Below are 25,278 nucleotides of genomic sequence, written 5' to 3'. Positions count from 1 at the left end.
TTTGCCCTCTACAAATGCATACTGAGTCATAAAGCACCAAAGATTTTCTTAATGGTTCATGAATTAATGTTCATACACATTTTGTTTACAAGCTTGCCAAGTATTCATTGTAGTACACTATGTGTCTCAGTTGGCCAAACCTGGTTTTGTATTTGCAATATCTAGATGTTCTTCTGGCTACGTGGGAAACCCACAAACTCCAGGAGGCTCTTGCCAGGAATGTGAGTGTGATCAATATGGTTCCCTGCCTGTCCCCTGTGATCCTGTCACTGGACAGTGCACTTGCAAGCCTGGATTCACAGGGTGGAAGTGTGTTGGCTGTGAACATCGGCACGCGCGTGATGGCATGAAATGCATTTGTACGTATACTAATGCAATTTTGGAGACTTTTTGATTGTGTTTGCTGTATTTCAGAAATTCAACCCTGCTTGTGCATCAGTCAGTTCTGTGGGTTTCTTTGAAAATAGTTACCAGGTTTCTTACTACTCTGGCATTCTGGTCCATTTTTTTCACAAGCCTTGAGATGTTAGGAAAACTCTCAATACTTTTTAATATGCTCACTGAAAATTGACAATAAAGCTTTGAAGGAATTATTTTTGTGGATTTTTGAAGTCTGTAGTTTTTCTAAATGTTGTCACTGCTGTTGTGACAATATTTGCTCTTAGTGAATTTTTTAGTGTTGTCCTAAATGTTTAACCATCATTTGCAATGTTCTATGCCATGGGTCAGATAGATAGAAAGTTTTTACCAAGGTTTGCTTGGTCATGTTGGTTCAACAACCACCCACTGGAATTTAAAAGACATAAGGAACGACAGTACAATATATCCAGGAACAAAGAACTTCCTTTGTTTAAAATAGAAAACTAATAGCCTAAAACACCAAGTTACATTTTACAGTACTGGTATCTTTTCTCTACCTTCAATTTTGATATGTACCAAGTGTCTTGTCTTTTATTATTATTTGGAATTTTTTCCATGAAATTGGATAGTGTTTGTTCTGAGCCCACAATCTGATTTCTTGTGGTATTGTATGCTTATGTCTTATCAAAAAAATGCAGGTAGCAAAACCTTTCTAGAACACTTAATGCCTTATTTCACTCAGGATTTACATTTGTCTCCTCCGTCTCCCCCAGCTGAGTAGGAACTAATTTTATTGTGATCTCTTGGTTTTTTTCCCCCTCTTGAGGCCATCATTGTTCATTTTAAAGTACAATACAGATACAGATCCAGTAAGTCTACAGTATATAATATTTCTTAATCTGTGCATCTTTGAATATATTGTCTAGGAACAATGAACTGGTTTTGATGCTTTACCTGATTTTTATCTGTTATAGGACTTTAATTGGAGCTTTTTCATTGGTTTTTTTTTCCCTATGTGACAGACATGTAGCACCAAGGCAAGTAGACACCAAAAAAAAGAGCGCTCCCCCCCCCCCCCCCCGAATGCATTCAGTCTTTACCTTAATACCCAGAGGTGTACAGCTCTGTAATATTAAAATCATCTAGTACAGCTAAAAAAAATTGCAAATATTTTAAAAGCAAATTGGAAAAATAAAGAAACTGAAGAAGTGCTAAAAACGGCTGAAGGTATCATATCAGTCAAGAATGAAATGTGTGGCTTCTTTGAGTGTTAAAGAGAAAGACATTGGACACATAGGGTTGGGGACTACACAGTGCAGAACGTTGTTTCTCTCAGCTTAAGGTTTGTGATCAGCTCTCAGAGAGTGATCAGGACCTAGCAGAACTAAGCTTCTAAATATGACTATTGGGTTCAGTGCTTTTGCATTTGTCCTGATTCCCAGGTACGACTCTTTTGAAAATGAATAGAGAGATTACTGGGAATATACACATAAATACTTCTATTTCTATATTAATAATAATAATATGGCTTTGGTTCGTTGATGACAAGCTTAGTGTACTTAAGGGAAATAAAGTTCTAATGTCCTGCAGTGTGATGCAGTTTAGGACTTAATTCTGAACTATCATATATCTTAAGCTCTATTTTAAACTACAGCAAAATGAATGGAAATAGAGTAAGTAGCTACTTTCCTGAAATAACTACTCTTTGGATTCCATTTTGTGGCTAACATGTCAAGGAGAATTGTAATCACCAGTTGGGTCCATAAATGTTACAGCTACAAAATTTTAAAAAAAGGACTGTGCTTTCCAGAGTGTCATCTAAGTGAAAATTACTTAATTTTTCCACATCCTGAATACCTGTTACATTATCTACAGTACTGGCCAATGTTTTCAATCTCAGTCACCCCTTAGTGTGTTTTTTACTGGTCATTTACCTTATCAGTTTTCTGAAAAGTCTTTTGAATATCCGGGATGGCAGAGTTTCTTTGTACAAAACAGCTTCAGTGCAAGTTATCATTTGTAATGGGTTTCCATTTTGTTAATCAGACTATTTCATTGTGTGAATAATAAGGTTAAAAATCCTCACACTATGAATGGGAAAAGCTGTGCGCAAGCAAATCAGATTTTCCACCTTTTTGCTTTGAAAGATGTGGTTCGGTATAATCTCTGATTTATCTGCAGTATATTCATGCCCGGGTGTTGAAATGTACCTACACTACTTGTACCGGCATTTTTACTTAAACTAGATTATCAATTTTCACCGTAAAAACAGTCCTTTGCATGTGCGTATGGATGTTTTATGTCATTGCTAGAAGTGAGGAATTGAATGAAAAGATTTCTTTCCTTTAGTCATAAAAATAGGAACACCTATAGGAACAGATGGGAGGTACTTTCTATCTCCGCTATCACAGGAACTAGTCTGTTACTGTTGACACCCCATCAATAACATCCATGTCATAAATTGCAAAAACTGCAATTAAATGTTTCAGTGGACATTTTATGCCTGTTTGCTCTAACTATATGATTTCCTCTTTGTTTAAAGGTTCCTCAACACCCATATTACTCCAAAACCACCTTTGCTGATGCAGGGCAATACCCCTGACGTGGTAGAAAGCCATCCTGATCAATAAACCATTTACCTTTGTAGACTGTGGTGGACACAGGGGCTGTGACAGAGAAAGGGAGTGTGGCAAGCATAGACTTGGTGGGAATTTGCCTGTGGTTAACGTTGCCTAGTGTGTCACAGGCTTCACTCAGAGTACAGCTGTTTTCTGATAGGTTTTCATTGCTGCAGCCCCTAATGTGCTTTAATAGTCATTGTGTTGTCAAAGAACCTTTTGGAGAAACCCTGAAGCTTTCTTTCCTTACTCCCAGAACATTTATCTGTTCCAATCTGAGTTTAATACAGCTGAGAATTTGATCCTGTATACAATACATTTTTACTTTAGTCTATCAACCACTTCCAAAATACTCAGTAAATTCCCTTCTGACTAGCTTCAGTTGTAGCAAAACCTTAATGGTAATAAAAATAGTGATTAAGTACTCTTAATGTACAGAAAAATAATGCCATGTGCAGAATCCTGTTTGCATTCAATATTTCAAATGAGCTGTATTCATGTATCTACTTCTGCTCATTTGCAGAGTTCCATTTCAAACAGTGCAATTGCACTGTACCTGTGAGAAGTGTGAAGAACCCCTAGTTAGGTGGCAAAATGGTCTAGCTTAAAGAAAATACATGTAAATGCAATCACCCATGTTTGAAAAAATGTAAGTAGTATAAAACATAGTGTGATTAAGCAGTCCAATATTAGTATGTTACAGTTAATATTTAGGAAAGTGAAAACTGATTTTGAATATTTAGCAAAGAATAACCATCTGAATAATAAATTTTTGGCAAATTCTATAACAGGTCACCACACAGTATGACATGAAAGCTAAGTAATACATATTTAAATCCAATTAGAGAAGTATTTTAGCCACAATATCATAACGTATTATTGTTTAAATATAACATACATAGTTTAACATATCCCTTATCATAAGTATTCTAAAGATTTTAGAGTGAAAATTTGAAGTGAAAAGACAGAAAAAAACCACAGAGGAGCACGTGTGTTCATTAAAGTGATCTATTTCTGATATAGCTGAAATTCTGTTTTACCAGGTTCTTACTGTTTTTTTTCATAACGTATCATTTTTCATTTGCTTAGTGCATGTCACTTTTCAGTGCTGTGTTATAACAGGTATATTTTAGAAAACTACAGGTAAAATAACAAGAAAATATATATTTTAAAAGCCACTGTACAAAGGGGAAGAATTTGTTTACTGCTAAATACCAATGGAAAGATAATTACAGGTGAATGACATAGACAAAATTCACTTCCCATTATATTCTTAGAACAGAACAGTATTGTTTTCTCTAGGATGCCATTAGGGAATGGAAAATGATATCCACAAAGCAGATTTTTTTTATTAGTAGTACAAGAAATTATATCCAAAAAGTAGAATGTTTTTATAATACAAGAGTCTGAGTGCTCTACTACACATCATAAAAATATAAATTTTTTGCATTAGTACAGTTAATAACTGGATTATTTCCCCACCTAAAGTGACCATCTAGATTGTCATGTACAGATACTCATATTACTCTGCTGGTGAAGGCTTCCTTGTAATTTTTGGTCTCAAGCAATTTACTTCATAGGCTCACTTTCCCTTCTCTTTTGAAACAGTGAGTAGCCAATAAGAAAATCAGTAATGATTACAAACTAATTTTAATAATGCTACCAACATCCTTGTATACTGTCAAATATGACAAAAGTTCTCCCAAAACTTTTCTAATGCTTAGAGACTTTTTTTTTTTTAATTTGTAACTACAAACGAATGTCCTTTAAATGATTGATGCCCCCTTATGCATCACTCATTTATACCATAATAAATAAATGTTTATTTTGCTGAAAGTTGTCAACTGGCAATTCCTGACTGACCTATAATCACTACAGTATTGAAGACATATGTTTTCCGTTTTCTTAGTTAAACCCCACCATTCCAATTCAGAACACAGCTGAGTTGCATGATGAACAGAGGCAGCCTTTCCTCAGTTCATCTGTACCCAACATGCTCAGGCAAACTGAGATTATTAATCTTGATTAATTTTAAGCTTGATTGATTGATATTTTACACATACATGCAAGAAATATGTAAACAAGCCAAAGCATGTATTGCTCCCTCCTCATCCTTCCCAAGGAACTTTGACCTTAGCAAGCTGAAGGAGAAAGAAGCTACAAGTGGTTCTGTTATACCTTGTGACATTCCACTTCAGTTGTGGAGTGTGTAGTGCATAAAATGAAGAACCTTAGTTTGCAGTGTTGTTAGAACAGCGGCTGTGCTTGCTACTGTGCAACGTTTAGGGGAAAAAATGATCCTAGTGAGAACTTCAAGGCTTTATTGTTAAACATATGGCAAGTCAGAACTTGCCTTCTGAATGCTTTCAGGGCAGCAGTCATAACTACAATGGGGGCTTCAGAAAAATTTGGCTTCATTTTGAGGTGTGTTGCAACACAAACTGCAAAGCCTTTCCTCAGATGTGTGCTGCTTCACAAATGTTTCTTGGGGTCAAGCAAAAACCTAAATGTAAAGCAGCTGATGTGGTTCTGCTGTATGATATTAACAGGGAACGGGAAGAAATCATGACATAGAGAGATCAAACAGATGTTTCATTGTTAGGAATTTTTGTTTAACTCAATCTTGTGAAAAAAAAGGGACCTTTAGCCATGCTGCAGTCTTCAAACTTACATCTTTATGAATTTAAATATTCAATATTGGTAGAAAGAGAAAATTATATAATCAGATTCCTTTAACACCAGGTCTTGGACACTTAAATATTGTGCTCTAAGTAGACTGGTGCTTGCAATGAGAGGGAGTTTTTTCCAGCTGCCACTCAGTTCTGCACCCAGATCAAGCGAGCTCCTAGCCATTGGTCCTGGCAGAATCAAGGTTTTCCCTCTAAAATAGGGAGTAGCTCCATGATCTCAGCCCTTCCAAATTCAGAACTAAGCAGAGATGATGCTGTCTCTGTCAGAGGCATATCTTGAAGAATCTGTGAAAAGAAGCGTCTCCTAGCTCCTACACAGTCCTTAATTCAGCAGGAGCTGGGAGCTTCTTATCACAAGCCTTCACAGAGCAAGCTGACAAGAAAGATACTTTGTGTAACACCAGATTATGAAGTCTTGGACAAGCCTCTGCTATGTTCTGAGTTCAACAGAAATTGTGAGCCCTTATGGCACATTCGTAAGAATTAAACTTACCTCTGTGCTGGACAACTGCTTCTCTGTCTGCATGAGCTCAGTAAGGGACAGGCACCCCTACCTGGCACAGAAGCTGATAAACTATCAGTTGTTCTCCCTTCTTTTGATGCATGAGCTCCTGTTGAGTTTAGACCTGCACTCCAATGTCTTTGGCTCAACTGAAGCACTGTATAAACCTAACAAGTACTGGACTATATCAGAACCAGCAAATGAGGCTTTCTAAATAATGAAAATCAGAAATAAACCTGAGTCAGTATTTAGACTCTGATCTAGATCTGAATTTTTCCAGATTTTGGAGGCATATTGATCATGCAAACTCCCTGAAATCAGCACCAATGGCAAGGAAGCTAAAGTTTTCAGTTCTCTACTGGGGTTCTGCTCTGGGGCGCAGTGGATGGCTTGTTTATTATTTGGTGCGAGAGCAGTGCCAAAATGGGAAAAATGGGGTAACAGCCAACAAATTAATAAACCTAACAATAGTTCAACACTTTATTGTGAAGCAGCAGGAAACTAATACTGAAAAGTCACTGGCTGTCATAGGATACCACCTCCTATCAGAGATTGCATTGTTGCCCTTAGACCAAAAATTACCTAATCATAACACAGTCTTCTGAGTCTTAACAGCAATGGATGTATTAAAGCAAAATGGTGTTAAATAATCACTCAATTGGAGGAACACATTGTGGCTCAGACATGTGATTCCTTTTTTGTACATTATCTTCTCTTTGTATGATGGAATAAGTGGCTAGATATCCATAAACCTATAGCGTCCTTCATTACTTGAGCAATTATTTTAAAAAAAGTATTTCTTTGGCATGCATACTTTGGAGATGCTTCTCACAAGAGGTAAGTCAAAATCCTTACAGGATTTACTGTGCATGGGAAAGTGTGGTGAAAATGGAAAATGCAATAATTTGCATCAGTTACTGGCTGGGCTATTGTAATATTGACTGCATGATTTGCCTCTTACACACTTGCACTGCTGTAATGATCTGAATTTTTAGTGCTGCATTTGTTAATATTAGATACAAATTTATCCTGACAGTTTTATAGATAGACACAGAAGTATTTAGTCTAGCAAAATATAATCATGCTCTTGAAAAATTTCCCGTAGCTATAGTAGATTTCAGACTTTGTATTGGAGTAGTTTAGTCCTGTCTCATCTACTCAACTGTGGTCCTCAGTTGATGTCATTCCTCTTTTCAACCTGATTATCATGCAAGATGTGTTAATTTATACTGAATGTTCACTTGTCAATTGTTTACTCATTGAGAATACTTCATCTCTTCATCAGCTGTTGATTTTTTTCTTATTGGTGTGAATTAAGTTTGTCTTTAACATATAGTAAATTTTTAGCATTTTATTACCAACCACTCTGACAATTTTGAGGGTGAATAGATTTAGCTTGTTTCATCAGGGAAATAATGTATCAGAAAAAAAACAACCAACAAAACCCAACTCTTTTCAGGTCTGAGATCACTTATTTGCATCCTGCAAAATAATTATCAGGTTTACTTACCTTCTTGACCAGGTACAGAACAGGTGTTCATTATATAAAATACTCAGTTGGCTGTAAAAGTTGTTTTTCCTTTAATTCTGTCAGACCTTTAAAAGCAAGCACACAGATGACAAGAGCTGGGATGGTAATAAGCTTTTTTTTTTTTTTTAATTTAACGTAGAAACATAAACCATAGTGTATCATGCCCACAGTTAATAATTGCAGAGAAGTTCCAGTGCAGTTCAGCTTATGTAACAAAATATTGTGAAATAGGAGGAAGAAGTCTGCAAGTGGAAGCAATGAAAATGCGAAAGGAAGTCTTAAAATAACAGTATCTAACTTTCTGCACCCACTTCTTACTGCACTAATCCATCACCTATGTTGTCTCCTTTTCAATCATCACATGAGTTTCATGATGTATTAAACTAGCATTCGTTATTCTTCATTTCTTTGTATTTGACTCAACTCCTTGCTATATTGAACAGCCAACCTACAGAATAAGAACAACTTTTAGATAACTGTGAAAGCTTTAAAGAACAAGAAAAATTTAATCTACATGAAGAATAGATTTCAGGGAAAAAAAATGTAATTCTCTGTTGAAAATTACTTCTCTTTTTCTACAGAAACATACAGGTTTAGTGCTTTTTTTTAGCCATTGAGCTACCTAGGAGTGTTGCTGAAATAAATAATTACATACTAGTAAAACTTTAGGTACAACCCTCCATGTCTCTTAACATCACCAGTGAATTCCTTGTTTCACTGTTTGCTCCGTCTCCTGAGTTTAGGTTTGCCAGTTCTGTGTAGGGAAACAGAATGGCATCCCCACAACTCTGTTCTAAACGATGAAGAATTTTCCTGTCTGCAGTATAAATGATACAAGACTTTAAGGTTATCAGAATTTCTTGTGGTAGTCAGTAGAAAGCAAGGGGGAGAAAATGCAAACTCTTTTCAGTATATGCAGCACAGACCAGTATTTTTCATGAGAAAGAGTATTTGCAAGAAAGGAGGCATACATGAAAAACTTAAAAGCTGGTTAGTGAAAGGAGGTAGGGAAAAGCATTTCTTAAAAGAAAACTATCAGTAATTTTACCTGGACTCTTTGTACTGTCTGTATTAGAAGTTTAGCATGCTTGGCCATACTGTTATATAGCAATAAAGTATGTAAATTGCAAGATTTCTTTAGTTTTTTCTTATGATCAAATTCACAACCATACTATACTTATTAAACTGCTCCTTAGATTTTTCAAATTACCTGTCCACTTTCTCAAACTTCATCCAAGTTGATTGTCTAATTTAGGATTTCATATTGGCTAGTCCATAATGGACAATGTTAATTATTTCCTATTTTTGTGAGGTAAGCCTACTAATTTTGTTCTTCATGTTTTATATTAAACTGTACCATTACCAAGTCTTTCCAGTTCCCTAGTTGTTGTTTCCATGTTTTTTCTCACACTATGCTTTTTTGGGGTAAATTATCTGAAATTAGTGTTACCTCTCACAGAATTGTATGTGTGCCATAAAATTTCTAACTGAAATATATTTCTTAAACATTTAGCAGGAATAAATAAGCTTTGCTGTTCTTACTCCTAGCTTGTGATGATGAATGCACAGGACTCCTTCTCAGTGACCTGGATCAGCTAAACCAGATGATTCTGAGTGTTAACCTTAGTGGTCCACTGCCTGCTCCTTATAAAATGTTGACTGGTTTTGAGAACATGACACAGGAATTAAAGGTATGTTCACAGTATTCAGATACATAAATAACAGGGCCTCAGTACAGCTGTACTTGAATCTGTTCAAACATACAGCCATGAGTAGGTTCAGGGAAGAAGAAAAATTCAGGATTTAATTACTTCAGACTTACTTTGGTTGATAAATAATCATTACAGTTATTTATTTTGACTTGTTTTAATAAATAAATCTTGCAGCAGTAATTTATGTACACATATGCAAGGAACTACACTGCAAGAACAGAAGAAGTGATGTCTCATACAAATAAAATGGTATTCATGCTGGTGGTCCATAAAGCAGTTATGTATTTTATATATTGTATGTTCCCTACCATACTTACAGGTTATCTACTAAACTATGTAAAGCTGTCAAGATCCCTGAGAAAAGTATGTTGGTTGTATGTGACACAAGAGTCAATGGCAAAACAGAGTTGCTTACCCTAATGAAAAGGAAAATTTTCATGCTTCTCTACAATATTTGGGAGCACTGAGATCCATTAAATACAGACTTTCACTCTCCCTCCTCTCTTCCTCAACAGCATTTGCTTTCACCTCAGCGAGCACCGGAGAGACTTCTTCAGCTAGCACAAGAAAATCTGGATACATTGGTGACAGAAATGGATGAACTACTGACAAGAGTATGTCTATGATCACATTGGGGTCTATGGGTTTGGTTAAGGCTGCATAATGACAGAAATCTTCTGAATATGAATTAAACATGAGTGAATAGATGAATTATAAGGTGCTTCTCAGTCTCAGTGTTTGAAATGGCAGCAAGTCCTCTAACAACCTTTTTTTGTGGGCCAATACATTGAGATACATTTTCTGCAAAACTTTATAATGATGTAAGAAAATTTTATAATGCTCATGCAGAGCATCCAAGAATGAGCCAATTTGGAAAAGCTGACACTAAAGGAAAGAAGGTTCTTGATAGAGCATTTATGGACTTTCTCATGGCTTCAGCTACAGGTTATGTTACAAACCTAATGGCAACAAAACCATGGGATTACCACACAGTTTCTCACATCTGGTGTTTTTCTTTGACTGGCTGAGGCTTTCAGAAACTGAACTGCCTGGTTTCCTTCCTTTTCTTCTGAACATCAGCACTGTCTCTGGTAAGGCTATCTGCTTTCTGCATCAACAACATCATCTCATCATATTCCCTTTGAAATCTCTGGAGTCTGACTGTCTCAAGATAGTTCTCAGCCTGTTTCCCTTTGAGATTGCCTGTTGCAATACAGGTGGCCTGACTTCACTCAGAGTTGATTAATGCCCAACCATCTCAAGCACATTATAGGAAAAGTTTTGGGGTTTTGCAGTTTCATTTTCCATTTTGGGTTTTCTGTTGTGTTGGCTTGTTTCTCCAGGAGCTGTAGAGCAAATGGTAGCCTAGCCCGATTCACTTATTTTTAAGAAATTTTATAGCAAGGCAATGGAAGTCCTGGTTTAACAAATAACAATTTCTCATTAGGAGTCAATGAAGGAAGTAATTGAAATGGGGACAGTATTTAAAGGGAGAATTCAAATATATGCACAAGGTCTGTGAGTTTAGTTAAATATATGTGTTCTATATTTCATTTATGAGGGTAGTGACAGTCTTCTGGATTCCAATCGATGTGCTATTTACTCTTTTTATTAGGAAAGTTTTATTTCAATATAGACCTTATTTTGGTCAGTAAAAGACATTGTCTAAGAAAATAATATAAATTCTGCCACCTAGTGGAGAAAAAATAGGACACTGGACCAGCCACAATAAAAACAGCTGTTCAAAATATATTAATATGAAGAACTAGCAAAAATCTTGCTCATGAGTTGTGCTACCCTGCATTGAAATAGCCAAATAAGGAAAACATGGATTACTGTACTGATGAATTTACACCTGAGAGAATTTACCAAAACCCATACGGTTTTAGCATCCTGTCTTAAAATCATTCGTGGCTTACAAAGCTAAAATTCTCAGAGAAACTGGTTTGTTTGTGTGGATTATATTCAATTTTGAAAAAAAACTATGCAATCATGGGTAGTGGGTAGGAAAAACATCTGTAGTGTGTTTGCATATGCATGCATGTATGTGTTTGTCTATATACCCCCCACACATGCATACACAGGTATTTATCTATATGTGCTGTCATTGTAAGTGTAAAAAAAGCTTGTTTTTTCACTTCTGTTTGATCTTTTATTTTTTTGCTAGAAATAACTATGGTAGTTTTAATTCTAGGTGGATTTTTAACTCATGACAGCCTGACAAGCAGGGAAGATTATATTTCTTGTGTTAAGATTTCTGAACCTTAGGCTAAGACAATTTTTTTTCCTTTGATAGTTGCTTTTTTTCCAATTACTTCCACCACCACCACCACCAAAAATTAAATACATTTTAATCATGGAGATGACCTAGAATAATGCTGCGATTCTGACCTTCTGTAGACTAGTCTTGGAAGGAAAAATATTGAAGGTGTGATCTTAGTTTCCCTTTCTGCAGTTTTCCATTGCTGCAGTGAGTAAGTAGCCTTATGATTTCCAGTTATCCTTACAGAGAGTTGTTAACTGAATTGCAGTTGGTTTTTTTAATTTGGGGACTAGCAACTGGTGGCAAGCCCTACCCTTCTCTTTCTGTGTTTGTAAATAGGATTAATGTCCCAAAAAGAAGAGTTGACTCCTGATGTAGTGTGTTCAAGTCTCATTCGCAAATTAAGATATAGCTGATATCTACATAATGGCTAACACTTGGAGCGTATGGTACAACTATAGATAGCAAAGTTTTTCCCTGCATCTGATTTGCAGGCTCACTAAATTTTCCAAGTGAAATAAGTAGTGATGAAGAAAAAGGTTGATGAGGATTGGTGAGGTGTCTATTTCCATGAAAAAAAAAAAATTATCCATTCTAATATAAAATGTAGAAGACAATGGTATTTAGTCACTACAAAACCTTTGGGGTTTTTGCTTCCTTGCGGTCTCTTTTCAACCACTGATCTCTTACATCAGTGCAGCACTTTTTTTTCTTTTTTTCCATCATATTCTTTCCTTCATTCAGTCTTGCTGTACAGAAGATCCTCACGCCTTCCTCACACTAATTACATTCTTACAGTTTGCATGCACATTCCGTCATCTACCACCAGAGACAGACCTCAGACTCTTCCTTTCAGTACACTGCTTTTAATCAAAACCCTCTCTTCCCTTCCAATTAGGTACCTTCAGAGCCTTCAAGAAAGACAGGGATCAGAATCACTCCTCTTGACTAAAATGCTTCTTTTGACTTTGTAACCTTTTTCATATCTCCCATACCACTGAATTTCTCAAGCTCAAAAATTTCTGGAAGTAGTAGCAGAGGCAACTTAGTTTGCAGTAGTTGGAAGCATTTGAAGGGAGAGCCAAGAACTTCCATCTGTACAGTGAGGTCTGTGTTTACTCCTCCTTCTGTGGTCTGCAGCTCAGTAGCTGGAGAAATTCCTGTAGGGCTCCCCTCCACATGCTTTCCAGAGGCGGTTCATATGGCTCGATTAAGACCTCAGACTAAGCACACAAACGAAACCAAAACAAAAATGTGTGTGTAATTGCCAGTACTTGCTAATAGCCTAAGTTGCTAAGTGGCTAATAGTCTTCAGATTGGGACAAGGCCTTCCATGGAACCTTCATCACTAAATACAAGCTGTGAACATCACCAAAGCAGGTTCACTGATCTCACATGCTTTCTTTACTAGATTTCCATGGTAGGGATCTCCTTTATGCCAAAGAGTCTTATTTGTATCCAGACTTCTTGAAGATTCATTCCAAACATTTGCTCTGCGTGTGCCTGACCCTTATTGCTCCCCCAGAAAGAGTTTGCTGTGCCTGTTTAAACTGTTAGGAGATGCCGAAGACTGACCTTATAGAAATGGTGAACTGTAGTAAACTGAATATGTAGAAAATGAGTGGGACTTTATCAACAAATGGAAACATTTAATTAGCCATGAAATGGCTAAGTACAGTGTGAAGGATGTTTGCCATTTAATTTGGCTTATGGAGTTAAAGCTAGACCAGATGATAATGAAGTGAAAGGTTATTTTTCAGCAAAGCAAATTGTGGCGAAATACATAAAGCCTTCAGTGGAGCTGAATGGGATTTAACTACTACAGAGAACTGTCACTGAGAGGAAATGAAAACTGTTTGATGACAGATTAATGTGCACAAAAATGTTGTCCATGCCATTCAGTCACAAATATTGAGAGGTTAAAGTGGCCAATTGGAATTAACATCAATATGGAAAAAGTAATCAAAACTAAGAAAAGTATATGTAAATTATAAAACACCATTTGTGTAAAGGACTTAGAAATATTACAGCATATAATAAAAGTGAATGTGAAGACTCCAAGCAAATAAAACCCAAAGAATAAAAGGCTGATTGTGGAGGATTTGACAATAAATAATAAGGTAGTTCTCAATTACATGAAGAATGAAATGACATCAGAAATGCCAAGCTGGATTGGAGCAGCAGTCCATCAAGACCATTCTGTATTTTTGCCTTTTTCCTATCCCAATTGCTTCTTACAGCTCACTGTGACAATATTTTAGTTCTGTATCCAGGCAGGTAAAGGGGTTTTGTAAATCCTAGATAGGGATGATGTAGGGATGAAATAGATGAAATAGAACTAACTCGCCCCCATCAGTATGGGTTCTTAATTCTTCCTGTATAATTCTATTTACCTGAACCATTTTTGTAGAAATTACTTTCAGAGTAACTACTCTGAAGTAGACTAAAACTGTTAAGTGGTATGATAATGCCAGGGATTTCATTTCAGAAACCAAGCTGTCATGTTGTATCTTGAGGGCTTCCATCTAGAGGCTAATCAGGCAAAAATAAATGGCTAAAAGCGATACTACTTCTCTTTGACTATTATTGAAATGGGGGGGGGGGGGGGGGGAGTGGGGGGGTGTGTAACTGAGAAAACGGTTTGTACAGCTTAAGTCAGGGAAAACTTAAGCTCCTTTTGAATTATTGACCTTCTAGTTATTTATTTCCCAGAGACTGGAAAGATCATAATGCCTTGCTTTGAGACATTTCTTGGGAATGCAATCCCCAAAGAAAAAAACTGGGTTTTTTTGCTTTACAGTACAGTTTGACAAGCTTTGCTGCTTGAAATGGTCAACTTCTTTGTAGTAAAAATGGCTTCATTTTATAAACAGGTACCTTGAGAGCTAAGTAGAATGTCTTAAGATGATTCCTTTCCTCATAATGTTTTCCAGGTCTGCAGCAGATGTCTGTCTTCATCCTGCTGCTGCTGCTGTGATTCAATAAAATGATAAAGCATTTAGTTACACAAAGCTAAAATTTTACTGAGCACCCCCATATGTTATAAACAACTTCAACTATTAGAGCTGAAAAAAAAAACAACTCTTTTTTTTCTCCTTTTCTTCGTTTATTTAATGTATTGATTTAAAATTCTTCTTGCTTGTTGGCATGAACTGTCTCTTTGAGAACACCTCCGGGGAGGAAACAAAGAGGTCATGGTATCTGCTGCACTTTGTCAATTGAAAAGTGCACAACTGTGAAACTATGGAATGTATTCCCTGAAGAATCTATTAAAAGGCTCCAAACAACGTTTCTTTAAGCAAATTCAGTGCATAATTTCATCCTGTCTCCTTTTGTGTGCTGTTGCACACAACTAGGGTTTCTAAGAACCTAAAATAAAGCCTTCCAATTTCCACTTAAAGGAAAAGGTAATAAAATTTAATTGTGTACTCGAACAGCTCATGTCATTTCCCATGCATCTGATCAATAATTCATTGATTTGCCTTTTGCCTGAGGAAAGTTTTGTACATAGATTCAGCCAGTAAGAATATCGCATAGTGCAGCCTTGTCCTGTTTTTAATTATACTTTTCCTGAATTTGGATCACTAGGCTACCAAGGTGACAGCAGATGGTGAGCAAACCAGGCAGGATGCTGAGAGGACTAATGACCGAGCAAAATCTCTTGGACAGTTCGTCAAAGGCATTCTCCAAGCTGCTGAAGGTATTGGGGGGAAGAAAAAAGCCAATTGTTTCTCAAGAAAACTGAAGGATGGTGGGGAAGAGGGTCTGCGAGACAGTGAGAAAGAGTTTATGCACTGAGAAATGTCATGTGCTTTAAATGTTGAGTGAAGAAACTACAGTCAACTATCTTCAGACTTTTTCCATTCTACAGATGCAGTTTATATAAACAGTTAGTGTATTGGCAATTATGAACAAAGATGAGCAGAAAATTGAGTATGTTCCTTCAGGATTTTTGCAGTTATTTGAAGAAGAACTATTATGTTGAAGTAACAAACAGGGCTTAGCATTTGTTTATTTTCAAAGCGGTTAAAAACATGTATTGGTAAAAAAACTTGTTGTAAATTTAGCACTTGCTACACTTCATCTTAATTCCCCAAAATGACTTCAAAAATACATTACTACTTGCTGTTAATGAACATCTGCTGTTTGGAATTTGCAAGTGGCTCCTAACCCTACTGAAGTAGTGGCATGGAGCCAACACTCTTCCACAAGCTGCTTCACTGCACTTACAATGCAGTAAAGACTTATGAGCAAAAGTATTGTAGATGGCTTTGAAAAGCAAGACCTATATATTTCAGGAAGCTATTAAATAAGATAATGGCTGAAAAATATGATAAAGATTGTCAATCACAGACATGTTTTTTTACTTGAAAAATACTGATCTGTCCTTTGTTCCATAAAACTCCCACTACATTACTGATTTCAGTAGTTATGCTTCTGATGGCCCATTTCATTGAAAGGGAAAGCTTCCACTTTTGTCCAAGTGCTGTAAAATACATTTTATATTGCCTTTAATGTAATGCATCCCCATACATGCTCTGTAGCTGAACTGAAGAGCAATTTAGGATATCTTTAGGATGTGCAACATTGACATTAAATAAATGTGGGAAAAGCAACAAGAAAAACTAAGCAAGTTTTCTATATTTTTTTTATACAAAAGACCAGGTTCCTCATATTTCAAGATGAATTTGGGATGACAAGGGCTAAACCAATTTTTTGCTCCACAAAGTTTATGCCCAGTGTTTGTAACCCAAACAAAAGTTTCCTCAAGCAGAATTAACAATAGGAAGTTCAGAGTTAGAAGACATTGAGGGAGTGAAATAAATTTATGTGGTATCTTAGAAGTAGACAAAGACTTTAAAATCAATGTGTTTGCCTCGTGGCCAAGAAAAATTTTAAGAATAGATGAAATACAGGAGCACATCACTGAAAGATACCTCCTGGGTTGCTGCATCCACTCCCCTGCTATCATAAACTTTCTAACCCTCATCTTCAAAGTAGTTTCCTCAAATACACACAATCTGAATAGGAGGCAGTTTCGAACCCTTCAAAACTACAGATCTTCTCATTTCTAGCTAAAAATATTCATATTTAGTTTATCATCATGTTCTTTTGCTAACTTTGTTCTTTAGTTCAAATAGTTTTTTTTCTCTCCCTAGTGCTTCTCCTCCCTCCCCCATGCCCAGCTATGTTTGTAGGGAGGAATCATATTCCCCTTCGGCCCCTTTTTTTCTAGACTAAAACACCTTAAAGCATATTCTTCCAAATCTCCTGCTTACCTTCATATAATTTCCCCTCCTCTGTTCAAAATTAGGTTCATCTTTCCTGAGCACAGGTAACAGATATTGAAAAGAGCTTGCTTCAGTATCTTGCACTTCAGTAGCAGTAAAACCTGCCTATGACAGCTCTCCTAATACATTCTAGAATAACATTTTCTTTTTTTCACAGCTGGGTACCATTGGAGATTCATAATATAGCTATGTTCTTCTCATTCGTACCTTACATCTAACTGACAGAGCCATAGTTTACAGCTGAAATTTCTGTTGTTATTTAGTTCACAACCTTATATTTTCTAGTATTGAATCTCATTCCGGTCTGATTACTTCAGTTTTGAAGGTCACCCAGTTCATTCTGCATAGCATTCCAATCCTTCTCTACTAAGACTGTCTTACAACTTTTCCTCATAAGCATATTTTATCAGTAGACTTCCTTTTTTTTTTTTTTTCCCCCAGAATCATTAATGAAAATATTCAGCTGGATTTGCTATTAAACCATATAGTCTGACATATGCTAACTTCAGAAAAAAAAAAAACCAAAAACACCTACATTAATTTATTCCACATCCTGTTTTCCACTTACTTCCAAAGCAAGTTCTCAGACCGTAGTGGAATTCCAGTTTCTTCAAAGCAGGCACTACATTTGCTTGTTCTCAGCCAAACAGTCGTCTTCCTGGATCTGCAATGTCAAGCACCAGATCTTTCAAGTTTCTAGAACGGTCGTAATCTGGCCATTCCAGCTTGAGTTCTTCAAAATGTTTTTCCTCTAGTTGTGATATTTTCTATATGCTTAATTCTGATTGCCATCCTCAATGTCTTCCTGTTCAAGATCACCATCTTTCAAAAACTGAGGATAAACTTCTACCTTATGTTGGAGCCATTCCTAGATTATTTTAAAATTTGACAGCATTTTAACTGCATATTGACCCTATACCTTCTTTGCTTCTGCTCTTTTTGACCTATGAGACATTGCTGGATTTTTCGTTGAAGACTTTATGTCCACTCATGATGTTCTGACTGAGAAGACCAACCGGTTTGCAGGCATTCTTTATCCTTGTCCCCCATTCCTAGATTACAGATTTCTGAAAGTCATGGTGCTTTGGATCTCTAGAAATGCAGGCCTGTATCTGTGACCTTGAGCTCCCTAGTACTTGTTGCCAGTAGGCAACAACTTTAGGATGAAGTGCCATCCAAGCACCTATTTCTTTCCATTTACTGAAGGTAATGCTTGAGAATGGCAGCGCTCGGAAATGCATGATTGTAGATCTGACAGCTGCCTCCCTAAACATCAGGGAATCGAGGAATTCTTCAAACCATAAAAACTTGTTACAAGTGAGAAGTTGGTAGTGATTTGTTGTAACGACCATACTCTGACCATTGATCCATTTCTACTGGACTGATTGCTGACTTTCTGAACTTCTCAGTACTTGTAACTAGTTTTCCCTCCTAACTATGGAATTTTCTCAACTTTTGACTTTCTTATGTTCATCTATGTCAGTGCATCCAAATATTTTACCACCACTGGACTCTGATAGTTTGCAGTATGCTAAGACTAGAAAGTAAAGATTGTTACGAGACGGATGGAGAAAGCTAGATATAAATTTTTCTGAATCTATTGAAAGCTGAGATAACATATCCATTTTCTCCTTGAAGGTAAATATTCGGGGAGGTTAAATTACTATTTATTCCAGAATTAAAAAAAAAATAAATACATGCCTATTCCTGGCCTGAGGTAACTTAGTAATGATACATAACATAATGTACAGAAGAAAGTGTAATTTTTTCCAGGCCTCACTACCCCACACATAACCACTCTTGATTAAAGATTCAAATCTCAGTTCTCACCAGCAAAATGAAGACATCATTGGATTAGGATTCTCTTCATAATTTGCTCTAAAACTACACAATGTGTAGATGAAATAGTAATTTATTTGAATTTTGGAAGACAGATTTTAATTTGTTCAATTAAAGATTTAATTTAAAATACTCAGAAGTAGTCATGTGACCAGGAACTGTACTATTTTGGAAAAATCAGTTAGTTGGGAGTCCTGTGCCTATGGAAAGGCGGCAGTACTTTTTAAAACTGAATATGGAACTGATTCACAGAATCATAGAATCATCTAGGTTGGAAAAGACCTTGAAATGATTGTCATAAATGACCTAGTTCCTTCTGAAAGTGTATATTCTAGTATGTTGTGGTGCACTATGGCAGAAAGATTTTATTCAGTCCTTGAATATGATACCATGTGTACAGCTTTATCAGGTAGGAATAATTCAGCTATTCCAAACATGTAATACATTTACAGCTTACCATCATATATTCCAACTTTCATAACCTTCTTTTCCATTTCTGGCTAAATGCTTCTAAATACATGAGTAGGTTTAGATGTTTGTGGGTGTCTTTCACTCCTCTTCTCTCTCCTCCTTCTGAAATTTCACGATCATTTATTATTCCTAGCACTGTTAAGTCTGAATTCTAAAAATGACATATTTTGAAGTTCTCCAAAAGTAATTTAAATCTAATTTTCATTGCTCGTACTACCTGCTCCTTAATTCTGTGAGCAATATACCAGATTATCTTCTGCTGTTTCAAAGGTTCAGTGCAAATTCTTTCTTTCAGGGGGAGGAAGAGGGGAGCAATATATTTCTTATACTGGATATAAAGACTTCCTCACTTTAGTTATTGTGCTTAAAAGTGAGATATAATAAAAGGTTTGGTGAAACATACAACATTTTCTCATTTGTTACTCATCATCAGATTAACGGTCCTTTATATTTCACAGCAAGAATAACCACTGCAAGTTGCATTCCACTTGCTGATAGAGTTGATGGGCAGATGCTTAAAGCCTCTTGTTGTTTTTATTTACTAACTCACTACATAAATATTTTTTGGCCCCTGCAGCTGCAAAAGAAGATGCTATAAAACTGAATGAGACACTCAGAACCCAAGATGAGACCTTGGAGAAGAGTCTTCCAGAACTGCAGAGTGAGGCTGACAGAATGATCACAGAGTTGAGAAGTAGAGAGCTGAATATGCAAGAAAGAATAGCTCAAGATGAGTTAAAGTGAGTAGAGAAACCTCAGTCTTCAACCTCCCAGTGATAATACCTGACTCTTATAAATGTGATTGTCATCTTTTCCAATCAAATTTTGAAGCTGGGGCTTACAGAAATGTGAAGGAAAGCAAAGTCTTATGTTTCATATTTGTTAATATAGCATTTGCATTTTTGGAAATGCTTACGTATGTAGAAAACAATCCCTAGGAAATTACTTGTCTGCTCCACAGGTACCGACAACTTTTCTAATTGAATTCTAAGCAATTTTTCTCAGTTTGTTTTTAGCTTCTGCTTCCGACCCAATGAATGGCGTTTGTACTAAAAAGCTTGTCTAGAAGCTTGGGATTTTTTCTGGAAAACTAATTGGTCTAATAAAAATATTATCTGTCTGCAAAGTTTGTCCAGTAGCATAGGCATTCAAAAGGATGTATTTTGCCATATATAAAATAGTGTAGGTCAGAATGTTCCAACTCTGTGGCACGGTTCAGAAGCCCAGGGCTTGGTTATTTAGCTGTCTGTAAAAAAAAACCTAGATGTGTATATATAATTATATTGGCATCTCTTTATAAAGCATTTTGCAAAATGCTGAAGGTTTAGCTGATCCAAAAAAATACTTGTCCTGAAGTTAAAATTCTGGTAGTCTGTTACTTTTGTATCAGTCAGACCAGGCATATTTCTAGAGCTAGGCTTTGCTTAGCCCTTCACCAGAGCAAACTAGCAGGTAATCCAGCTGAGCAGCTATGTGGTCCATTGAAGTTGTGATGGCTCAGAAAACTGTCTGGGATAGAGGTATTCAGGCCTGAAAATGTCAGTTATCAAGTGCGTGCATACTGTAAGGAGACATAAATAGAATACAAGATTAGCTAAGAATTCCAAGCAGTATAAAATCAGATTTGCACTGTCTATCTTACACTTTAGAAACTGGATTATTTTCTGAAAATCCTACCAGTACAGTATTTCTTCCCATAATTCTGATGGTTCTGCCTTTCTGTTCTCTTGAGAAAGGATATATTGCAAACATTTTTCAGCAATGTTTTATTGCTTTTTCTTCTCACTCCACTGGGCCTCTTCTGTCCCTTCTCCACTCACACATAGAAATAAACCAGGAAAAACTAGGGATGAGAAAAATTTAGCCAAGTCTTTGAAAGTGCTGCCTGCAGTTCTAGGGCAGACTGCGGGGAGGCCTTTCAGACAAGGTGTTCTTAGTCCTCAAATGCTACAGCCAACATGAAACTGTCAGACTAGCATGAAATAATTTCCTCCTCTAGCCCAATAGCTAGAGTAGGAAATGAAGTAGGGCTTTTTTGAGGGAAAGAACTTCTCCCCCTCTTACCATTTGTCCTAAAATGTGCAAAGTGAGTGTTTTCATTTCCTGATAAAGGAATACATTTTATACCATGAAATATGTGAATATACTCACTGATTTCAATCAAAGTTACATAGTTTACTTTAAGGATAGGATTACCTCTTTATAGGCAGTCATTGAGATCCAAGAAATTTTGGGGAGTGAACTCAACACAAGGAAAATTAGGCACTGTGGATTACAGGGCAGGAAGAAAAGTTCCCTAGATAATGTTTTCTGAAACTCTTTTATAAAGTACTGGCTCTTAAAGAAAAATATCTTAAAACTGCTTAAATAATGTAGTAAGATAGTGGATAGGATACATTCTGCAAAGAAAAAGGCTGAAGAAAAGTTAATCACACTTAAAACTGTATCTGTGCGCACATGTGTAGTCACTATGTTCACATGTATTCTTACAGACTCATTTAGAAATATTTACTTTTTAAAATCTCTGCAAGTCTCATGATTACTTTGAAATAGTTAATAATGTTTACACTTTGGTGAGATGTCTTTTGGCAGTGATTGTATTCTGCTTTCAGGATTTCATCCAACATCAGAATGACAAGAATCAGTGGATTCTTCTTACCTCTCCTATGTTTTCAGTGAATTCTCAAAAGTTAAATGAAGAAGACAAATTAAGTATAGTCTTCTTGCTTTCATAGATGGCAAAACTTCTCTTACGTGTGAAGCTTTTTTACCTCATTTATTTTCCTTCTAACTTTTCAAATCATGTCTGCAATGTGATTGCCTTAGCATACTGAAATGGCACATTAGTCAATAATTTCTCTCTAAAAAGAGCTTGTTAAAAATACACGTTTCTGTCCTAAACTGCCTTGTTTTTCATACTTATGAAATAAATCTTTCAATATTTTATAACATTCCTACACATTTTCTCGGATGCCACTGCGTTGCTATCAAGGGATGCTGTGAGCCAGATTTCTATCTTTCTACTTAGTATGCTGAATAGCTTTATTTGTGTGTGTCTTTTTCTTCCATAAATTTGTCTGATGGCTTTGAGCCACTGTGAACTTCTATCATCCAGTTTCCTGTAAAAGCGAACTTCATAACAGCCACACAGTGTTTGAAGAGATGCCTCCTGTTTTTTGACATTGCTTGCTGATATTTTTATTTTTGTATTTGGAGAGACATCGGACAGTTGATCACCTTATCGATGCTATTCATGATGTTATAGTACTCATTTCTTCACCAGATAGGACAATCCTAACTCATATGTATAGTTGGGTATTTTAATCATGTTCTCATCAGTTTCTAATCTTTCTTTTGTTCCCTTGTACTCATTTTGAGGATCCAGATCATACAGCATTCCAAGTGTTAGGCCAGACCTGTGACTGTTTCTTCTAACACTTCAAGCATTTTGTATAGTTTTGTTCTTTTTCTAGGAAGGTAACCAATGAAATTAGCACAACTTAAATGTGCAAGATAATATTTCAAGAAGTGTGGTGCAGTCCAGTCACAGAGAAATTCTGGTACATAAAGCAAGGGATTACATGGAGGAGATTTATTGCCTTGTACTTCATTAGAAAGAGCAGAGGGAAGAATGCCCAAAGGTTGATAGGGAAGTGTTATCTTTAGAGCACCAATAAAGAGTTTTGAGGTAAACTACTGGACAGATAGGTAATTTGGACTGTGCTATGAGGCAAGGGCATAAAAGGGAAATCCATCTGTCTTGTATTGTTCCTCCAGTACTGCAGAGCCATAAGGGTATCAAAATTTGCCAGAAGTGTAAGACAGTAGCTGCTTATACAAAGAACAATGGAGAAGTTATGGAAGAAGTTTTGAATTCCTTTCTACACTTCCTCTGTGACAGGGTGTCAATACTGGGATTTAATTTTTGATTAAATATTTTGTCCCCAGAAGTTGCAAATTCACAACATTAATGATTTTTTGTTTTTTTCATCAAAACCAAGGGCAGGGCAGATGGAAAAAAAAAATCCATCTCAGAAAATTGCAAAGCTAAGGTAACAATTTGGCTTTCCTTGACTCCAATTCAGATCCTTCATCTAAATTATGCCCATTGGCAGCATGTCTTTTCCAACTCTCAGATATTTTTGTGTGTGTGCATTTATTTATGTGTTTATTTTCAGAAGGTTTCTAATGGAACTGACTATAAGCAGGCCAAACTGCAGTGTTTTTCAGAAAATACAGTTCTTGTTTTCCACACTGCTTCTTCAGACCCATTGCCATAATGAGACAGGAAGAAAAACTTAATCTGTTCCAGATGAAAGTGCAGTAGATTTCTTCTGTAGGTATTATCTATCCTACAGATTCCTGTTTACTTAGGACTTTTGTTTATCTCTAAAGCATCAGCTTGGAAGTGCCTCTTTTTTTTTTGTCTTTTTTTTCTGTCCTTGTCATATCATTGCATTAATGCAGTGGTGTTGCATTACATGAAAGTGATTCAATGGCCTGGTATCATGAGGCAGGGAGATGAGAGGGCATAAAGACTCCAGTACTCCAGTCCTTTAAAACTGGGTGTGGCAACTCTCTGATGATCAAGAAATACTGTACCCCTGCCAAAAGCAGGCACTTGTGAACTTTCTGTTTCTGTGTTGCCAAAGTCTATTAAAAATATCCCAGAATTTATCTTAGATAAGCAAAATTGTTTGGCTACTGGAAGTCATAAATCCAAGGATCCTGGGGGTTGTTTATTTCACAGGAAAGTATTTATGATTTTTGACTGTCTAAAGCAGTTTGTCTGCTCTAAGACAGCTTGAAATCAGGCATATTTACATATCCCCCTCAGTTCAAGGTAGGATACTACTTTGTGTCACGTGTCACATTAACGTGAATGAAGGAAATCTTTTTGACAAGTTGAAATGTTTCAGAAAAGCTTGAAATGTTTAAGAAAAACCTTGCTTCACTAGTCAGATCTCAAGAATGGCAACTTACCAAAAAAATAAAAAAAGACAAAATGGTCTTCAGTGGAGAATATTTGAATATTTTCTACTTCATAAATAGGACCTTAGTGGCGTTTAAAACCCTCTTTAAGAAAGGGCTTAAGAACAACTGTTATTTCACTTTATTAAGCATGTGTTCTCTTGAAAGTTACTTTGAGATTTAATTTAGAGGTCTACTTCCTTTGCATGTTATTAAGAATATTCAGATTATTTGGTGTAGGGAATATGAACTCAGTGCCTTCATGGATGGTGATGTATTGCAGGAATGCAGAAGATCTTTTGGACAAGGTGAAGAAATTATTTGGTGAGCCCAGTGAGAAAAATGAGGATCTCAAAAATGAGGTCCAGGACAAGCTAGCAAACTACAACACCAAAGTTGATGATGCTCGAGATCTGCTAAGAGAAGCTATGAGTAAAATTAGGGAGGCTGATCATTTATCTGCAGTCAACCAAAAAAATATGACCATGGTAGAGGTGAGTCCTGACAAGTTGTATGCTTGATTACTTGGAGTCTGATCAAATTCGAAACTTTGCATGATTAAATCTTGAAACAAAAATAGAACCAAACCAAAAATATTATTAAAATATATCTGATCTAATTAAAAGGAAACATGTTCCTCAGAAGGAGGAAATGCATTGGCTTTTATAAGTAGAATTACTCCACAGTTTTATCAAAATAATATCATCTGCTTTTAAACACTGAGTAGAGGGTGCATTGGATTTAGTGTTCTGGGGGAGATTAAATTCATCCCAGTATAAATAGTCATGTAAAATTCAAATCTTGTGCTCAAGATTTAAATAGGAGTTCAGTTAAAATCTTTGCTATCATATATTTGCTCCTAGAAAACTTACACTTTCATCTCCCTCTCTAACTCCTGGGAAGAAGACTGGAGGGGGTATGTCGATATTACAGAGTAATAAATCAAACTCTATCCTCTGTAGTTAGTAGCTGTTATAAATGATCTCCTTCATAGCAGAGGGGTCTGCTTGTGATTTAATTTAAATTGCAG

At 36.2% G+C, this 25,278-nt stretch overlaps 1 protein-coding gene across 4 annotated transcripts in view; it reads left to right on the top strand.

Annotated features, from left to right (window-relative positions):
* The window catches only part of LAMA2 (laminin subunit alpha 2), a 391,440-nt gene that overhangs the window by 288,718 nt on the left and 77,444 nt on the right, over positions 1-25,278 (top strand). For 3 of the 4 annotated variants that reach the window (XM_074819148.1, XM_074819146.1, XM_074819145.1), the window contains 6 exons: positions 166-359; positions 9,250-9,392; positions 9,929-10,027; positions 15,265-15,376; positions 19,855-20,017; positions 24,532-24,742. In XM_074819148.1, coding sequence (XP_074675249.1) covers positions 166-359; positions 9,250-9,392; positions 9,929-10,027; positions 15,265-15,376; positions 19,855-20,017; positions 24,532-24,742 — 922 coding nt within the window. The remainder of the gene's footprint in view (positions 1-165; positions 360-9,249; positions 9,393-9,928; positions 10,028-15,264; positions 15,377-19,854; positions 20,018-24,531; positions 24,743-25,278) is intronic. The other variant, XM_074819147.1, reaches the window with a different exon arrangement.

This window comes from Strix aluco, chromosome 3 (genome assembly GCF_031877795.1).
Source record: "Strix aluco isolate bStrAlu1 chromosome 3, bStrAlu1.hap1, whole genome shotgun sequence".
NCBI classification, from domain to species: Eukaryota; Metazoa; Chordata; class Aves; order Strigiformes; family Strigidae; genus Strix; species Strix aluco.
The sequence above is the reverse complement of the archived record's forward strand: the minus strand, read 5'-3'. Positions and strand labels throughout refer to the sequence as shown.